Source organism: Monodelphis domestica, chromosome 1 (genome assembly GCF_027887165.1).
Source record: "Monodelphis domestica isolate mMonDom1 chromosome 1, mMonDom1.pri, whole genome shotgun sequence".
In the NCBI taxonomy this organism is placed as follows: Eukaryota; Metazoa; Chordata; class Mammalia; order Didelphimorphia; family Didelphidae; genus Monodelphis; species Monodelphis domestica.
In genome coordinates, this window is record NC_077227.1 from 588,682,739 (window position 1) to 588,703,859 (window position 21,121).

Consider the following 21,121-nt stretch of genomic DNA (forward strand, 5'->3'; position numbering starts at 1 on the left):
GCCTCAGTTTTTTTAACTGTAAAATAGGAATAATGATAGCGTCTTCCTCCCAAAGTTGCTGTGAATATCAAATGAAATGGTTTATAAAGTGCCCAGGAGGTTCTATATAAATATTAACTATTATTATTCATTTTCATTGTAATTTGCCCTAATTTAATAAAAACTCAAGCCTTAAATCCAATGATCTTTTCTCTATCTTTTATATCCTGACATGTCCTAGTGTGAGTTTATAGTTGACAAGTTCATTTAAGATCGTCATATCTAATTCATGTCTCAGCAAGAATTTCCTCTGTAACATCCCAGATAATATCAGCTGCCACCTCCTTCCCTGACCTCCACAGCTCACGTTGATCTCCCCTTCCTTAATTTTCTCTTAGCACTGTGTCCGGATCTTTCTCCTTTGTATTTCTTGCATTTTGCCACATGTCATTATTATTTGTGGCTATGTGCAGTATCCTCAGTCTGAGCTTATTGCCCTACCCACCACTTTAACTCTGTATGCTCTTTAAAAGTCAGTTGGTGTCATATATTATGTCAGCATATCCGAGACAAAGTCCAGTGCCCTGAAGGCAATGGAGACTGAATAAATGTTTGCTGAATTGAATCTGACCTCCTATATTCTCCTCTTCTCATTTTTCTCCCTATTTTTGGTGAGATTCAGATAGAAATGGGCCTAGTACGTGCCCCTCTCCTCTTATCATTCTTTTGTATTTACATTCCATGGACTTTTGTGGAGGCGGGTTGAGTGCCCCATTTTTGTAATTGAAGAAGAGTCTTGAGATGTAAGCTCGACTGTGGCATCACTGAGAGTGTCTTTGGGACAGCTCCATTAGCAAAGAGAATGACAGGAATGCCATGGAGCTCTTCGTATTCCCACATCATGTTAATCCCCTTACTAGTTAATGTAATTAGGGTTAAGGTTATTAAATAGGGCTCATATTAATAATGATTGATGATGATTAGTATTACTCTCATTATCAAGAGTCTCTCTTTTGATGAAGTTCAGACAGAAATGGCCCTGCCACAAATTGCCATCTTGCTATTACTCTTTTATATCTAATGCTCTACACAGTATTGCTCAGGATCAAATTACCTGTTCTTTGGGTTGAATGATTAGGGTGTTACTTCACCCTTTGTTGGCTCATTGAAAGCATCCACAGCATAATTTTAGGAGCAAACAGGATAACGGGGATGGTATACACTGTATATGACTAATTCCTCTGACATCATCTCCTATGTGCCAGACCCTGTGTTAAGTTCTAGGGAAAGAAAGGCAAAAACAGGGTCCCCAATCTCAAGAATCTCACATTATAAGTGTAGAGGCAACATGAAAACAATGAAGTATATACAATTTATATGGTGTTTAAATGAGAGATTATCTCAGAGGGAAGGCACTGGTGGCAGAGGAGGTGGGCAGATTGGGAAAGACTTCTTGCAGAAAGCAAGATTTTTGCTGAGACTGGAAATAAGCCAGGAAAGCCAAGAAATGGTGGTAAAAATAGACAAATAAAAAATTTAAAAGGTACAGAGTCAAATGAAATTGTGTTGTCTTCAAGCAAGAGCAAAAACAGTACAGCATGCTGAGTCAATAGAGTATGAAGGGGGCATTAAAGTATAATAAGGTAGGAAGGGGCCATATTGGGAAGGGCTTTCAAAGCCAAAGAGAGGATTTTATATTTTGATTTTGGAGATAATAAGGAGTCACTGGAGTTTATTTGGGGGGGGGGAAGTGACACTCTGCTTTAGGAAGATTCCTTTGGCAATTGAGTATTGGATGACTAGGAGTGGGGAAAGCCTTAAATCAGGAAGGTGAACCAGTTGGTTATTGCAATAGTCAAGGAATAAAATAAGGAAGGACTGGGTGGGAATAGAAAAAAGAGGATGTATTAGAGGGATGTTGAGAAAAATTGGCAACAGATTAGATATGTAGAATGAATTAAGGATGACACCAATAATAATAGAAGAGTTAGTAAGAATGGAAGTTTGGGCAAGGGAGATGGCTATGGGACAACCAGTTTTGAATAGAAGAAAGACAATGAAGATACACAGAAATAAATGCTATAACAGGGACCTTTTCCATTAATCAAAAAAACCAGAAGTCTCTTGATTTGGAGAAATCCTTGGGCTTTTTCCATGGCAACAGTTTTCCGGGGCTACTGCCAGGTCATTGGTTTCCAGCTGTAAGAATGGTTACTGAAGGACAATTCTTCCTTTTAATTACTTAGTCTAGGAATTTCTTTTTTTTTTTCAAAAAATTAATTAAATTTTAACATTAATTTTTTTAAAATTTGAGTTGCAAATTCATGGATTTCTTTTCATGAAACTTCAATTTAGAAAAGTCTATAATTCTCCAGCAATCAGAGATGATGGCACAGGTTTGGTATAACAAGGAAATGTCAAAGGTCGGTTTTCTCCCTCTTTTGCCAAGTACTTGTTTTGGGAGAGATTAAGTTAAGGCAGAGTTAAGTGACTTGCTCAGGATCACACAGCTAGTGAGGCTCTGAGGCCAAATTTCAACTTAGGTTTTTCTTATTCTAGGTTCAGCTCACTATCCACTGAGCCACCTAGGTGCCTCCTATTAAAGGCTTAATCTGAGGCTATTTGCCAACCTCTCCATAGGAGGCGCCAGGATGCAGGTCATGGCTCCAGTGTCTTTTTATGTGTCTTCTAACTAAGAAGACCATCACCAGTCCTTAATTTAAATTTGGCCTCAGATACTTCCTAGCTGTGTGACTCCGGGCAAGTACTTAACCCCCATTGCCTAGCCCTTGCTGCTTTTCTACCCTGGAACCAATATGGAGTATTTTTTTTTTTAAGAAAAGACCATTACAAGGAATGGGAAGTGAGCTTAATTTTCTTGCTTTGAGACTGAGTGGGGTTAGATGCTTTTCCATACTAAATCAATACTTCATCAACTCCAGGGTAGTTTTGTGGAAAGAACATCCAGCGTAGAATTATAAGACCTGGGTTTGAGTCCTGTCTCTGTGACTTATAGCCTGTGTGATTTTAGGTAAATCAATCTCAGGGCCTCAGTTTCCTCATCTGTAAAACAGAAGCTTGACTCTAGATAATGTCTAAAGACCTACCCAACTCCAAATCTTAACTAAAGCCCAGCCTAACAATGGCATTGCCCTTCTCAAATTCTAGCAGCTCCTTTTTAGTTGTAGGATCAAAAAGAAACTCCTTTATTTCACATTTTAAAGTCCTTCATAACCTGATGCCAACTTACTTTTCAAGTCTCATTCTATGTACATTACCCCCCTTCTTGCTTCTCACCATCCAGATCTTCCATTTGTGTCATTTCATTTTACCTCCTCCCCACCTTTGTACTGTCCCCCCACATCTCCGATGCACAGCATCTTCAGCACCCCTAGTCTCCTTCAAAAATCATCTCAGGCAACACCTTCTACTTGAGACTTTTTCTCATCACCTCTGGTGGCTAGTGCTCCCCCAGGAAAATTCCCTTGTATCTATTTGCATATATTTATTTGCCAAGAAAACCTGAAATGGGGTCTTGTACAGTCACACGTGACTGAAACAACTGAACAATAAGAGGAAAATTTAATTTAAAAAATTTAAGGCTTCTTAGCATGAAACAACAGTCAAAATTTTATGAAACCTTTCTATTGAATATACCGATAGGATCGACAGTGAGCCTTCATTTCTTGTCTAATGAGGAGGGAAAGTGATATACCTCTCTGAATGAACATGAATACTAAATCAGGTAGCCCAGTGGATAGAGCGCCAGCCTGGAGTTGAGTTGACCTGGGTTTAAATCTGGCCTCAGATACTTCCTAGCTGTGTGACCCTAGGCAAGTCACTTAACCCTAATTGCCTAGCCCTTACCATTCTTCTTAGAACTGATATTAAAACAGAAGGTAAGGGTTAAAATAAAAAAGATAAAATCAGGTTTGCAATTTTTTATGACCTACATGTAATAGTGTTAACTTCATATATATGTATATATAAAACATATAATAGTGTTAAATTCAAAATTTTAGAATTTAAAGAGCCTTTGTTATAACTGAAAACCAAGTTAAATCCTTCCTTACCTTCCTCCCTGAGAAAAACCCAATCCATTTTAATACCAATATTTAAAACTGTTGAGTGAACTGAAATTTATCATTCAATTTCATCTTCCTCAATAGGCAAAACTTAGCAGCAGTTTACAATACCAGGCATTGTAAAGGTTTAAGACAATGGCTTGGGGGCAGTTGGGTAGTTCAGTGGATTGAGAATAAGGTCTAGAGATGGAAGGTCCTGGGTTCAAATTTGGTCTCATACACTTCCTAGCTGTCTGACCCTGGGTAAATCACTTAACTCCACTGCTTAGCCCTTACCACTCTTCTGCCTTAGAGACAATACACAGTATTGATTCCAAGATGGAAGGTAAGGGTTTAAAAAAATTTTTTTAGTGGCTTGAGTATAATAATAGCTCTTATCTAGGTTTAAAGGAGAAAACTGCAGTTATTCAGGATAACGGCATATAAGTTCTATATTAGTTATATATATTTAAAACCTCCTTGATAGACGGGGAGAAGTCTATACCAGAATAAACGGTGTTGGGTAGCCAGATCCTTTATCAGTTTTGGTGCTGTGGTGCTAAGAAGAACAGGTCAGTTAGCAGGATGAAGCTTCCCCTTGAAACATTGGCTTTTGGAGAGTCATCATATCCTCTTTAAAAACAACTCCCTTCGATGAAGAGTCCTCATCCTCTAGATCTATTTCAGAATAAAAGAGAAAAGAATTAAAAATCAGCATTCAAAGGAGGAAAATTCAAAGGAATTTCATTCATCAGTAAATTAAATATGTATGAATGGACCTGACAGGCATTTAGGGCTTTATATTCACACTCATAGAAAAATATACAACACAACACAGAAGATCATGCTCTCCCTATAGCATGGAAAATCCTGATTCCCTGAAATTTGCTCCAGCAGTTATCACTATAAATACTCTTGTATTTTAAGATTTTTCTTCCAAAATTTGGTGTGATATTTTTTCCAGCTCATTTACTTCTATGATATGGTTGTTGTCTATTTCAAACTATTGTATACATACTTTTTGCCTGTTCCTTGTTTGGAGTGTCTAATGGCTGTTCCCAACAGATCAAGTGGTTTTTTCTTTGAGTTTCATCTTATACCTCTTTAAAAGTCTCAGGAATGGAAAAATAAACCAAAAGGAAGAGGTAATATAGGGATTAGCTAGGTAGCTCAATAAATTGAGAGCCAGGTCTAGAGACCAGAGGTCCTGGGTTCAAATCTGATCACAGATAACTTCCTAGCTATGTGACCCTGGGCAAGGCACTTAACTTTTCATTGCCTTGTCCTTACTACTCTTATGCCTTAGAACCAATACTGAGTTTTAATTCTAAGATGAAAGGGTCTTTAAAAGAAGAAGGAGAAGGAGGAGGAGGAGAAGAAGAAGAAGAAGAGTTGGGATATAGCTAGCGGTATAAATGTTTAACAACCCTCTCTCAAAAAATGTAAAACATATTTTAAGTTTAATCTACATTATTAAAATTTTATCCATTACTTTCTTAAGTTTAGACAATAATCAAGCCTCAATTTGTAGTAGTTTCTGATTTTTGAGGTATAAATACACATAATGAAAAATTTAATATTCGTTCCAGTTTACCCTGATTCCAGCATGCCCCTTAGAGTCAAGATGACATGAATTAAAGTCTTGCCTGTCACATATTGACTGTGTGACCCTAGGCTAGTTTCTTAACCTCTCCCCACCTTAGGTGGCTTGCTGAAATGATAAATTACAGAACAGTTGCCAGTTTCCATGAGGCAATGAAATCACAGTTATACAACTATCACTTACACTGTCATTATATTTACCTTATCTGTATTGACTAATATATTAACTTAGGTTGGCACTCTTGGCTTTTTAATGTCTTACAACTATATAACATAGCCCCAAATAGAATGAGAATACTAGAATGTTTGATTTCCACATGGGAAAATGTTCTCTATCTGAAACAGACCAGCAATACGATAGTGTTACAATTGATACAGAACATGACATTTTCCAGCGAGACAATTTAAACAGACCACTGGGGTCCTTTTTCTCATCCCCTTTGAAGAGATCTGCTCATGACTTTCAAGACACAATTGATCACTAAATAGATGATATCTTCCCCTTCTCTCCCCAAAATCATTAAACAGCTTCTTACTCTACACACCTGGAACAGAACTCATATTCCCCTCCCCAACCCAGACCTCTTGTCACTCAGGTATGCGATCTTAAGGTTTATTATTTATACTTCTACAACAGGGGTCCCCAAACTATGACCTGCGGGCCACATGCAGCCTCCTGAGGCCATGTATCTGGCCCCCACCACACTTCCGGAAGGGGCAACTCTTTCATTGGTGGTCAGTGAGAAAAGCGCTGTATGTGACAGCGCCACAAAGTGCAACATCACTTAAGTACAGTACTACTTCCGGTGACATAATCCTTTGTGTGGCGCCTTGTTCTGAGAGTAACTGAAGGAGAACAAGGTGCCGTGCAAAGGATTATGTGGCTGCACAATGGAAGTTGTCAGCGTGGTGAGCGGCAATCTGGGGGAGGGGATTCCACACCATGTATACTGCTGCCTGGTATAGTGGTGGCAGTGATGGGCCTGTGCAAGGTGTGACAGACCCATCACAGCCAGCGCTGCAGCCTCCGCTATCCCAGTCAGCGGAATACAGATTTGTTCATAATTGTTTTTTTTATAGTCTGGCCCTCCAAAGGTCTGAGGGACAGTGAAGTGGCCCCCTGTGTAGAAAGTTTGGGGACCCCTACTCTACAACATTTCTTTTTTAATTTTCTTCTTAAATTCCCCATTTTAAAATTCACATGGCCAGTGCTTAGTTGCAGACCCTCATCACTTCTCTTGTACTATTGTTACAGCCTCTGATGTGGTCACTTTGCTTCAGGTTTGTCTAACTTTAATCCACCTTCCACTAAATGATTCCACTTAAATGATTCTCCTAATGCACTTAGGTTGACTTGTTATCTCCTTACATCATAGAATCCAATAGCCCCCATTATCTCCAGGATTGTATATAATGGTTAAGGTTTGTATTTAAAGCCTTTAGCCTTATTCTAGCTTTCTGACATTATTGTATATTATTCCTCTTAATATACATAATCTTAGAAAACAGGTCTTCTCATTCCTCACACACAAGGTTCCATCTCCCATTTTCATGCTTACATGCTAGCTGGCCTTATACCTAGAATCTACTCCCTTTTCCTACCAGAATACAAGTCTTTCTTCAAGGTTGAGCTCATGCTCGTTCTCCTTGAGGCTTTTCCTGAATTCCTTTCCCCTATCTGCTAGGGGTTTCTCTTAAAATTATTTTATGTAACTTTACAAGGACACTATATCTTTCCTTGCTAGAGTGTAAGCTTCTTGAAGGCAAGATTAGGGTTTCACTTTTGTTCTTATATCCCTAGTGCCTACTTCAGTGCCTGGGACATATAGTAGATAGTTAATAAACACATTAATTGATTGATTGCCAAAAATATGTGTTAATGATATTAAAATATAACTTGGACTCATTAAGTATAAAATTCTTAATGCACACATCCAGAAAAAATAGATTATAGGCTTATAGCTTGAATCTGGAGGTGGTATGGTTATTACAGTTGGCATAAAACGTCTCCTCAAACCTCTGTAACCTACACTCTCATAAAATACATACAAAGACCAAGGGAAGTTAGTCTCAAGGTTAGAGACCAAATGTGGCAAAGGGGTAACTCACAGATCCTTTTTATGGGGTACTCATGAAGTCCCCCTTAGGTATGATATAACTATTCAATGAGCTCCTTTTACAGTTTTGAATTATCCCTTCCTAATTGCATCATCTATTCTCAGATCCCGATGCAGGCACTGCTACCAGATGCTGCTGTCTCAATGATGCTCTTAAAACACAGATTAAAAATCAAAATCCTCTGGACTTTCAAAAGAGAGATCTGGTCAGTGGGGAAGAGAGAACCAAAAGACCAAAGTTAAGGGACTCTTTCCTTTATCCTCAAATAATTCCCTTTTCAATGGCTTGGCTAAAATGGTTCCACTTGGCTCACCATTGACTCAAATTCCCTTCCTTCCAAACTGGTTCACTGTTTTATAGGCAACAATATGGGGCATGACCATGTTTTCTCAACCAGTATGAATATACTTCCTGTGTGACATTAATCTAATCTGTCCAATGGATTTCAGATGCATCTCAATTGATCCAGGACTTTCTTGGGCTTAGTTTGAGGTCTCTGATCAATGTGTGTTGTTACCAGGTTAAGGGATGCCTCAAAATGCATCATCTTATATCACTTAGTAAGTGGAATGGTGTAATTGGTCAACTAATTGAGTGATCCTCTTTCCACCCCAGAATCTTTTTAGGTTTATACCACATGTATTGAATCATGACTATTCTTTCTTTCTTTCTTTCTTTTTTTAAAGCCTTACCTTCCATCTTGGAGTCAATACTGTGTATTGGCTCCAAGGCAGAAGAGTGGTAAGGGCTAGGCAATGGGGGTCAAGTGACTTGCCCAGGGTCACACAGCTGGGAAGTGTCTGAGGTCAGATTTGAACGTAGGAACTCCTGTCTCTAGGTCTAGCTCTCAATCCACTGAGTCACCAAGCTGCCCCCATGACTATTCTTTCTTCTGAACTCACAGTCCATATTGACTGTACCAGTTATTACACAGGCATTTGGGTCAGTCACTTAAACTTTCATGGCTTTAGTTTCTTCATCCTTAAAATGAAGGGTTTACAGTGGATGGTCTCTGTGGTCTCTTCCACCTCTGATATTCTGTTTTCTGAGAATCTATGTTTGTCATATTGCCTCAAATTAATCTTTGAATTATTTTTTAACTTTTAGTGTTCTTATGCTTTATTGTACAAACTAGACTTTAGTTTCCTTTAGTGAAAGGGACCTGTGCCTTACTACAAATTTGTGTTTCTGCTTCTCCCCATATCATAGCAGAACATCCTACACCCAAGAGGCACTCAGTATATTATTTTTGTTGCTATGAGTTCCTGCTTAAGGCCTGCTGCATTTTAGAATACTCCTTTCGCTCTATTCTATCTATCCCATCTCTGGGGCAGAAATGAGAGGCAGGATGTAGAGGGATGATGGGAGGGTAACAAGAATTTTTAGGAATAGTACTGGCTGACACATGTCATGATCCTGTTTGAGACTGCCTTTACTGAGAGTATCTTAAGAGGAGAGAATTTGGGGGATAGGCAGTAGCTTTATATTTATATGTAGGGTTCCCTTGATGTGATTATATTGCCTTTGGAGAAATGAGGCTACCAATGATCATTACCAGAAGCTCCAGTAATAGATACATTGCCATAATCTGAAATGGTTGGATTTTTCTCCAAAAAAATTTTCGCCATCTCTGTTGATCTGGAGATGTTGGCATGACATAGACAGTGCAGGACAAATGCCAGAACAGTAAGGAATAAACAGGCATATAAAGTAGACTGGGCATGATACTTTTGCCCTAAGAGAACTTTTTATTGAGTGCACAGTCATTCTAGGTAGGTTTAGACCTCCCAGACTTAGTAAGGAAACAATATTAAATTCCAGTAGATTATCACTGAATAATACGTTTCCCTGCCCAAGACACACAGAATCTCCTTTTCCCAAAGTTTCACTATTTCTCCAGGAAGGATGATGATTGAGTGCAGTTTTTTCATTCTCAAGTCATCTTGTGTGTCTATACAGGGCTGCCAACTTCAAAAATTTTACATTTATCCAGCTGAGTGGTGAGTTCTCGAGAGGCAAGGGACTTGATGTCGGTGCACGGGTTTGGAAAGGAAGCAACGTTCTCCTCTTTTTCTGTGATGTCGACATCTACTTTACCTCTGAATTCCTCAATACGTGTAGGCTGAACACACAACCAGGTATGGTTTCCCTAGGTGGAGTGCCCATTGCCCATTGAATATGTACGAATAATCTAATGGGGACCATCTCCTAGAGCATACATGAAACTGAGCAGAGATTCCCAAGACCTTTCAAGGGATGCATGTGGTTCAGAGATGAGACACTTGTGCTTTGTGATGGTGAAGCATAAGCTTTGTCCCTATGACAGTAGGGGCAGGGAGAGGGTACAATAAAAACTATCATTTATGTAGCCTTTACTATGTGCCAGGCACTGTGCTAAGTGTTTTAAAATGATCTCATTTGATCCTCACAACAACCCCTAGAGGGAGATGCTATCATAAATCCTATGCTACAGATGAGGAAACTGAGGCAAATAGAGGTTAAGTGACTTGATCAAGGTCATATAACTAGTAAGTGTCTACAGCCAAATTTGAACTCAAGTCTTCATGACTCTACTAGGCCTAACACCATCTAGTGAGAAGAGTTTCCCCTACTAGAAGCTCCTGTCACTCTAATGGACCTGAAAACCTAAAATTCTTCCTAATAGTACTAGAAATTCATTTTCTTTATGTTTTTCTATCTTCAGGTCATGCTTCAAAGAGATTGCTAATCTACATGGATCAAATCCTTTAAATCTAAACTCAAGCCACAGTTCTTGCTGTAATTCATCCCATTTAAGAAGAATAACCGTCAGTGGTTTATTAACCCTAACCTAACACTGACCCTGAGACCTCAGAGTCCGCAGATGCTTGGCAGACAAGAAGAAAATTAGTGTTAGGGGAGGTTGTTGTTTCTTTTAATCCTTCTAAGTGGGCAGTTCTACTAGTTCATTGACCAATCTTCTTGGACAATGCTTAATTCCCTTCCACCATTACAGGGCCCATAGGACCAATAGCTTCCTCATCCCAGAGCCCAAGTCCTTCTAAGATGAGCCATATATGATGCCAGAAATAGACAGATTCACTGATCTCAGGGCCATGCATGCATGCTCCTTGGAATGGTCCTCATCATTTAATGCACAAACCTCCACCCCACTGAATTTAAGAAAATGTTTCTTTTCTGACTTGTAGGGAAAAAAGTGTTTTATCCAGTCCTTTTCAGTCAGTACAATCCTGGAATAATTTATGGTCATCATGATTCAGTTCCACCCTTAGAACAACAACTGGTAAGTAATTTGGATATGTGCAACGCTATTTGAAGAACCATTTAAAAGATTCATGGGATACTCATTTATGGGAAGATGGGTTGCCTTGATTTATTTTCTCATTTTTTAATTAAATGTTTTTTTTTTCTGCTTCTAAAGGGTTTTCTTGGTTAATGTGCTTATAGTACTTGAAGATAAAGAACAGTTAAAAACTATCCCCCAAACCCTAACATGTATCTAGGTCTTCTTACTTCATAAAACCATTACTTTCTTTTTTCATTTCTTCATCTGTTCAAACAGAGTTGAAATAAGGAATGTGCTCTGAAAGCTGTGAAGACTTAAAAGATTGTAAACAATAACTCAAAACTTACTGTCATCATCATTATTATCAAGGAAGGAATTCATGTAGGTGATGAATTTTGAATGGCATGTAACAGATGAACAATTCCCTTCCAGGAATGTTGTATGGATGGAAGGAAGGAAGGAAGGAAGGATGGAAGGAAGAAAAAGAAAGATAGCTTCATCTCATCTATGTCTTTTGTTCTGGCCAATCAGTGACATTTTTCTCAATTCTTATTGTTGTATTGTAGCAGCCTCTTCTTTACCTAAAACCCTTCCCCATTCCCTCTCTAACCAATCCTGTCCCCATTTGGCTTATCTTCATTATTATTGATAAACTTGACTTTGCTGCCTAAATCTTCACTATTATGCACTGTTATTCATCCTATTACCCTTTGTATCATAGATCAAGTCCATGGTGATTCCTATGTGATTCACAGCTTATCACCAGATGGCCCATATTACATCATCCTCAGACTGCCCCCTCTGAATACTCAGAAATCTCCTTTTTACTCTTAGCTCAACTCTTTCTTTGTGTTTCTCCTTATATTCACTTTGCTTGCCTTCTTGCATTCCACCAAGTAAGTATTTATTCTAACAAGTTGGTCACTGGCACTGAAATAAGTTGTGTAATCTCATCTCCTCCATGAAGTTGTCATAGACTGATCAGAGAAGAGAACATTGTTTTACTCTGTTCAGTCTGGATAGAGAATTCTGGTACCCCTTATTGCTCATCTCTAAAAGTCATTTATCCTTCAGTAATACTTTATTATTAATTCTGGACTTGGAATAATATTGGTAAGCTCCTGTGAGTCCCTTTTATGTGTGCATCTGCTTTAATGCTGTTTGTCTTCAATTGTAAGAACCAGAAGTCAGATGCTTTCTTCTAACTCTAAAAGCTTGTTGATGACAATGAAAGAAAATGTGTCATCATTTATAGTAGGCTTAATGGAATACATGGAGGAGATAGCATCTGGACCATTTTCAAACATATTATTCAAAAGAAGGATTGTGAGGTCCTTGGTAGCAAGGTCTTTTTTTTTTCCTTTCTTTATATTCTCAACACTTAGCAAAGTGTCTGGCCTATAGTAGGTGCTTATTAAATGTTTGTTTACCTGAAACATCCCATTCTGTGATACAACAAAACTTTCCTATGTTTAGTATAGCAGATGCTGTGTTTATCAGCATCTTTTTCAATTTAGCTAGGTAAGAAATATAATGTGGAAAGATGGGCTAAGAAGCAAAAATACTGTATACATCCTTTATTTACCACAATGCAGACATTTCAAAAAGGAATTAAAAAGTAATTGGAAAGGGTAGATCCAAGATGTTGAGCTAAAGGCAGGGAGTTGCTTGAGTTCTCTCAAATTCCCCTCCAAACAACTTTAAAATAATGCCTTAAAATGCATTTTGGAGCCACAGAACCAACAAAGGGACAAAGTGAAGTAATTGGCAACTTAGAAGGTTGGCAGGAAGGGTCTCTCTCACTGGGGTGACAGAGGAGCACAATTCTTCCTAGGCTGAACCCTGGAAAGTCAGTAGCAGGTCTTAGGGGCAACTGAATGTATAGCAGGGGTGTAGGGTCCCTAGTCACAGTTTCCAGGGCAGAAGAGTGCTTGTGTTCACTCAGATCACAGCACAGGTCAGGATAACAGTGAACACATCTCTTCTTAGATCATACCATTTTAGAAGAACTGAAAACTGAAAAATCCTAGAACTGACTTAAAAACAGCAGCATGAAAAAAATGAAAGCCTGAGATTGTCAAAGCCCAATGTTAACATAAAGTTACACTTCAGAAAATAAACTATAAAAATAAACAAGCAACAAAATAAAGAACCTGACCATAGAAGGATACAATGGTAACAAGGAAGATCAAAACACAAACTTAGAAGACAATAAGGTCCCCACCCAAAAAAAAGCTATATCCAAAGCCTCAAAAAAAAAAATGTGAATTGGTTTTAGGTCAAAAGAGAATTCCTAGAAGATATCCATAAGAATTTTAAAAATCCAATAAGAGGTAGATGAAAAACTGGGGAGGATATAAGAATGATCCAAGAAGATCATGAATGAGTCAACAACTTTCAGACATTACTTAGCTATATGACTCTGGGCAAGTCACTTAATCCTAGTTGCCTAACTCTTGCCATTCTTCTGCCTTGGAACTGATACTTGAATCAATTCTAAGACAGAAGATAATGATTTTTTAAAAGAGAGAGTCAACAGCTTGGTAAAGGAAGCACAATAAATAATGAAAAAATACCATAAAAACAGAGTTGAGATATGGAGAAAGAGAAGATGGGAGAAAGAGAGAATGGAAGGAAGGAAGGGGAAAGGGGGGGAGAAAGAAAAGGAAAGAGGAAAGGAGGAGGAAGAGGAGAGAGGGAGGAAGAAATGGAGGAAGGAAAGGAAAGAGGGAGATAGGAAGGAAGGCAAGAAAGAAGGGAAGGGAGGAGGAAGAGAGGGAGGAAAGAAATTGATTCAAAAATTATTTTATAAAGGAAAAAATGATAGCATTTAATATTAGTTCACATCTATATAGTTTTTTAAGGTTTGCAAATCACTTATATTTACGTGAAGTAAGATAAGTGTTGTTATTTTCCCCATTTTACAGTTGAGATAGAGATTAGGTGACTTTCCCAAGGTCATATAGTTAGTATCTTACACAATATTTAATACCAAGTCTTCCTGGCTCTCAGTACAGCATCTTCTATCCATTGTGTTACCTAGCTGCCTTTGTAAAACATATATGAAACATGAGGTTAAGATTGTTGAGAAGATCCCACCTAGCATTTGGTGTAAGCTCTTCTGTGACAGCCTAACAGGACATTCCCAGGATGAACTAGCAGGTCTGGGGTGTGATCTTCATTAATACAGGGAAGATGCATGTTAATTGAATTCATTGATATGTGAGTGTTTGGTGGAGTGGGGGGGGGGAAGGCATTATAATTATTTCTGGGTTTCTTCTTCCTCTATTGTGGTCATATATTAGATTAGGGTCCACGTGGGATAACTGTAAGCTCTAAATAGGAAAGTGAGGCTACTTCTACCTCAGGCAGAGTTTCTAAGTAGCTCATCATTTTATTCTAGATCATTTTGAGCCTCTTTACTCTGACTTATGGCCCACAGCACTTTAGGAAACGGCTTTTTAAGAGGCATTGTGTTTTATTAGATAAAGTACTGGATTTGGAGTCAGAAAATCATGGCTTTGAATCTTGACTGAGGTGCTCCTGGCAAATCATTTAAACCTGTCAATATCCATTTCCTCATCTGCAAAATGGGGATAATAATAGCCCCTATCTCCAAGGGTTGCTGTAAGGATCAGATGAGATAGAGTGCATGTGGCATTTTCCAAACCTTAATGAGCCATATAAAGGTTAACTATTATTACGCATAATTGTGATTTCAAGACCTCCATTCTGCCCTCCTCCCTTCAAAACTGGACAATCTGCCATACTAAAAAAATGCCTTCATTTTTAAGAAGCCATCTCTGCCATCATACATTATTACTTCTAATAATAACTAATATGTATAAAGTATTTTAACTTTTGCAAAACACTTTACATTTGTTATCTCATTTGACCAACACTGGGAAGTAGGTGTTATTATTATTCCTATTTTACAGATGAAGAAACTGAGGCAGATAAAGGCTTAGTGACTTACCCTGGGCCCCTAGTTGGCAGGGGTCTAAGGCTGGATTTGAACTCAAATTTTCCTGACTCTAAGATCAGCACTCTTATCTACTGCACCATTTAGCTGTCTCCCCACTCCCATAGTAGGTGCTTATTAAATATTGTTGACCTGCCATGGACCTTCTTCTTTTCTCCTTCTATATTATTTCACTTGGTGACCTCATCCTCTCCCATGGATTTAATCACCTCCTGTATGCTGATGATTCTCAAATCTACCTAGCCTATTCCAGTTTCTCTGTTGACCTCTAATCATATTTTGATTTGGATGTCTGGTAGAGACATTTTAAACTCTGTAAAACCAAAACTGAAGTTATCATCTTTCTCCCTAAACCCTACCCCCTCATACCTTCCCTGTTATAGGAGAGGGCTTCACTATCCTCCCAGTGTCTTAGGTCATCCTGGACACCTCACGACCTCTCATCCCTACATCCAAACCACCTCCAAGACCTATAGCTTTCCTCTTTACAACATCTCTCCAACACACACCCCTTCTAAACTCGGGCACTGTCACCACTCTGGTGCAGTCCCTCTTCCCCTCATACCTAGATTACTGAATTAATGTGGTGGTGGCTCTGCTTCCCTCAAGCCTCTCCCCATTACAATTCGTCCTCTACCTCATCCTCATCATCCACCATTAATGCAATTTTCTCATTACACAGGTTGGACCATGTACCCCCTGCCCCCACTTAATAAACTCCAGTGACTTCATATTGCCTCTAAGAATGCTCTATTTGGCATTCAAAGCACTTCATAACCAATCCCACTCCTGCCTTTTCACCTTAGTCCTCAACACACTCTTCCATCCAGTGACACTGGCTTTCTAACTTTCACCAAGACACTCCATCCCTCAACTCTAGGTACTATCCCTGGCTGTCCCCCATATTTAGAGCATTCTTCCTTCTCCAGGTTTCCTTTGGTTATTGTCTTTTGTACTCAAAGCAGATCAAACTGGCATCGCTGGGTAATGTCTTTTGACTAGTGCCTAATGAATTTAGATAAGCAAAGTCTTCAGCTTTATTCTCTTCTAGAGTCTTGAAGTTCAATGGCAAGATAAAAGTCGAGATAATGGTTCAGTGTGCAGTGGACGACACTGGCATCTTTAATGTCTTACCAAGTTCTAAGCTCTTCACTATGCTTACTTCCACTGCTTTCATGGTCATTGGAACAAATTGCTCCCATCTTCCCCTTCCACCTGGGGAAGTCTTCATAGAACTGAGATAGACACTCCCCTAACTCACAGTTGGGTTTGAGGCCTGGTGGTTGCCCTCACCTTGGTTTAGCCCACTGGAAAGGAGTGCTTGGCAAACATGGCATGGGCAAAATGAACAACAACAGCCTACTGCTATTCAGCAAATGTTCAGAGTTTGAACTCACCATCACGAATACTGTGTTCAGAATGGCAAACAAATATAAAACAATGTGAGTGCACCCACAATCAAAACAGTGGCATCTCATTGACTACATCATTGTATGCCGGCGAGACATCCAGGATGTACAGATCACCAGAGCCATGAGAGGAGTTGAATGCTGGACAGACCACCGATTGGTTAGAGTGACTCTTCCAGTCCTGCCTGGACGACAAGCTGTCTGCCAAAGGACCACTCACTGGAAGCTCAACGAAGAAATGGAACCAGTTCAGAGACGCAGTGAAGGAAACATCAAAGGCAGTCCTAGGCCCCAAACAACGCAACCACCAGGACTGGTTCGACGAGAACAACACTGCTATTGAAGACCTATTAAGCAAAAAGAACAAAGCCTTTATGGAGTGGCAAAATAACCCAAATTCTGTTCCTAAAAGGGACAGATTCAAGTCTCTCCAAGCCACGGCACAGTGGCTTGCATCAGGAAGATGCAAGACCAATGGTGGGGAAAAAAAGGCAGAAGAAATCCAGCACTTTGCTGATACGAAAAACTACAAACAATTTTTCAGTGCCCTCAAGACTGTCTATGGGCTATTAAAACCCACCACCACTCCCTTGCTATCCTCTGACAGTGACACTCTCATAAAAGATAAAAAAGGCATCAGCAAAAGGTGTAAAGAACACTTCAGTCAGCTTCTCAACCGACCCTCTTCAGTCGACCAAAGTGCCCTTGACCAGATCCCCCAAAACCACACCATTGAACAACTTGACATCCCTCCTTCAATAGAGGAAGTCTAAAAAGCCATTAAACAAATGAGTGCAGGCAAGGCACCCGGTAAAGACGGGATCCCAACCGAGGTGTACAAAGCCTTAAATGGAAAGGTGCTCCAGGCATTCCACATAGTGCTGACCAGCATATGGGAAGAGGAAGACATGCCCCCAGAACTCAGAGATGCCTCCATCGTAGCCCTATACAAGAACAAAGGCTCACGAGCAGCCTGCGACAACTACAGAGGCATCTCACTACTCTCCACTGCTGGAAAGATCCTCACCCGTGTTATACTCAACAGACTCCTGTCATCTGTTTCAGGGCAGAACCTGCCTGAATCACAATGTGGCTTCTGACCAGATCGCAGCACCATCGACATGGTCTTCACGGTGAGGCAAATGCAGGAAAAATGCCTTGAGCAGAACCTGAGTCTCTACATTATCTTCATAGACCTGACAAAGGCGTTCAACACAGTGAACAGGGACACATTGTGGGTGATACTCAGCAAGCTTGGTTGCCCAGAAAAATTCATCAAACTGATCCAGCTCTTTCATGTCGACATTATAGGGTGGACTTCTAATCACTTCATCTCCAGTGGCGTGAAACAAGGCTGTGTCCTCGCTCCAGTACTATTCAACCTACACTTCACCCAAGTATTATGACATGCTGTGATGGATCTAGACCTGGGCATCTACATCAAATACCTACTGGATGGCTCACTATTCGACCTTCGCCATCTGACTGCAAAAACAAAGACAACAGAGAGACTCATCCTGGAAGCTCTCTTCGCAGATGACTGTGCTCTCATGGCCCACCAAGAAAATCATCCCCAAACCATTGTGGACAGGTTCTCTACAGCAACAAAACTGTTTGGCCTGACTATCAGCCTCAGCAAAACAGAGGTGCTGTTCCAACCTGCACCAGGGAGGCCAACGAACCAGCCGTGCATTACAATCGACGGCATGCAGCTTTCTAACGTCAACACCTTCAAGTACCTGGGCAGCACCATCGTCAACGACGGGTCCCTAGACCACGAGATCAATGCCAGGATCCAAAAGGCCAGCCAGGCACTCGGGTGGCTGCGCTCCAAAGTCCTCCAACACAGTGGTGTAAGCACTGCGACGAAGCTCAAAGTGTATATAACGCAGTGATCCTCAGCTCGCTCCTGTGCGGTTGTGAGACATGGACACTGTGCCGGAAGCACATGAAACTGCTGGAGCAATTCCACCAACGCTCCCTCCGGTCAGTCATGAGGATCCGATGGCAGGACTGTATCACCAACCAGGAAGTCCTCGACAGAGCCAACTCCACCAGCATCGAAGTCATGATCCTCAAAAGCCAGCTACGACGGTCTGGACACATCATCCGCATGGACCCGCAGAGAATACCAAGACAGGTATTCTAGGGTGAACTGTCAGCTGGACTCAGGAAACAAGGCCGACCAAAGAAAAGATTCAAGGATCAGCTAAAGTCCAACTTGAAGTGGGCTGGCATTACACCAAAGCCACTAGAACTTCCTGCCTCTGACAGAAGCAGCTGGCAAACCCATATTAACCATGCCGCCATCACCTTTGAAGATGAGCGACGTGGACGTCTTGCCGCTGCGCGTGAACGCCGACACCAGGCCACAACCGCACCTCCCGTAACAACTGGCGTCCCATGCCCCGTGTGCCACACACTCTGCGCCTCAGCCTTTGGACTCCAAAGCCACATGCGGGTACACCATAGATGATAATGCACAAAGACAATAGTCATTCTCGGTCACCAAGAGACTACCACTATACTATACAAGATGGTTTTACCATTCTGTGACTGCTGTTCATGCTATAGCTTCTTGGAACCCCGGATGAGAGCAGGTGGCAGATGGGCAGCTCTAAAAAGGACTCAATAACCCCTCACACCAGAGGTACTAATATTCCCTGAATCATCCCCAGTAAAATCCCACCTTTTACAGGATGCTTTCCCTAAACCCACTTAATTCCAATACTGTCCATCTCTTAATTATTTCCAATTTATCCTGTGTAGGGCTTTGCTTTGTATATAATTGTTTGCATGTTATATCTCTCATTAAATTGTATGCTCCTTGAGGACAAAAGTTGTTTTCCACATCTTTGTATCCCTAGAGTTTAGCACATAGTAGATTCTTAATAAATACCGATTGATTAATTATCTCCTTGGCAGAGCAGAGTGGAACCAATTTATGATTCAGCAGTCTGGGAACATTGAGATATATCTCCTCCCATCATGAAACAATTTGGGATAACAGGACCAAGAATTATGTAACCTGTCAATAAGGAAGAGGCATTTTTTAGCATATAAGAATACTAGAAAAAGGCAAATTTAATCAATTTTTGCCATTGCTTAGACTTGTGTTCATCAACCCACACATATCCAGCATTTAGTTCCTAAATACAGACCATTTAGCCCAACAATACCCAAGTCAAGGTGATTGTGTTTTTTCCTGCCCCCTTTTTTTAATCCAGTGAATTGCCCAGGCAGGTGGAGGGAACGTTAAGCTAAGAGTTGGAACTGAATAGTTTTTCATTCCTCAGTACAGCCGGGTACATACCAGAAACTCCAAAATGGCATCTCTCCAGGACTTCCTGCATTCAAGAATTTTTCTAGTTGTTGCTAATTTGATTTCCCTGCCACGTTGGAGATGTTGTATAACAATTCTTTGTTCCAAAGTCAAATGACATCATCCTGGAGACTGGCCACTGGAGACAACCTTTGCCAACACAGCCTTCCCTTCCTGAGGACTGGCCTTCTCCCTTAACCAAAGCTAAAGCACAGTAATGGTGTATAGTGCAGCTTGATGTGTAAATAATGCACATCTGCTTCTAGGTCATCCTGGGGCTGAGATTGTATGTTAGGGAGTAGAGAACAAAAGCCAGGGTAACCAGGCAGCAGCCCAGCATCATAGGAGCATCCCATCATCTAGTGAGAACACGAAGAGACCATGGAGATCTTTGAGCCCAACTCGTGATTTTATAGATGAAGAACTGTGGCCCAGAGATATCAAGCTAATCCTTAGGCCTTTCTTCAATGCAGTGTTTAAGCAAAACCTAACTTGGCTGCTTCTGCAGAACACCAAAGGACATTCTCTCATATCATGAAACAGAGCTGGACAAAGCCAGGTGGTCACCCTGCTAACAGATGTTGCTTCTTCTTGTTCGATGGCCTCATGCAAATGCTGTTGGAACAATCTAGCAAAAAAAATATTTTTGAGATGAATAGGCTCAGTCTGTATTTGGGACTCAGACTTAAAATGCTCTTTTCTTAATCTATCAACATGGGAAAACTGCATACTTGCTCCCCAACCCCTACTCTTTCTGGTGGGCACTGTTGGAGGGTAATGCCTCAGGGAGCTTCCTTGCCTTTCGAGTTGTTCTCCATCCCTTCCCTTGATTTCATAAGCTCCTGTCTGGCTCCTTGCCATGTTCTTTCACTGACTGTTGAGCCTGCGGTAAAGATTGCTCTTCTATTAGGCTGTTTAGTTGCTCCTAAACTTGGTTTCACTCCCTTTCCCTCCTCCTCCCTCCCTCTCTCTCTCCCTCTCTCTCCCTCTCTTTTTCCCTCTCCCTCTCCTTTTTCTTCTCTCTCTCTGTCTCTCTCTCTTTCTCTCTCTCTCCCTCTCTCCCTCTCCTTTTTCCTCTCTCTCTCTGTCTCTCTGTCTCTCTCTCTGTCTCTCTGTCTCTGTCTCTGTCTCTGTCTCTGTCTCTGTCTCTGTCTCTGTCTCTCTCTCTCTCTCTCTCTGTCTTTCTCACTGTCTCTGTTATTCTCTGTCTCTGTCTCTATCCCTACATACACACACCTTTGGTTCTCTCAGTCTTCTATCTTCTCTCTTTTTGCCTTATTTGTGTTTTCCTTTTGTCCATTCCTTCAGTTTTTTCAAATGAAATAATATGTGAAGTATTTTCCAAACTTTAATACACTA

General features: G+C 40.5%; 1 protein-coding gene across 7 annotated transcripts in view; it reads left to right on the forward strand.

The window, feature by feature from the left end:
* Positions 1-21,121, forward strand: part of CSGALNACT1 (chondroitin sulfate N-acetylgalactosaminyltransferase 1) — a 455,619-nt gene that overhangs the window by 428,238 nt on the left and 6,260 nt on the right. For all 7 annotated transcript variants that reach the window (XM_007476430.2, XM_056813639.1, XM_007476427.2 and 4 more), the window contains 2 exons: positions 9,723-9,901; positions 10,952-11,046. In XM_007476430.2, the coding sequence (XP_007476492.1) occupies positions 9,723-9,901; positions 10,952-11,046 (274 nt within the window). The remainder of the gene's footprint in view (positions 1-9,722; positions 9,902-10,951; positions 11,047-21,121) is intronic.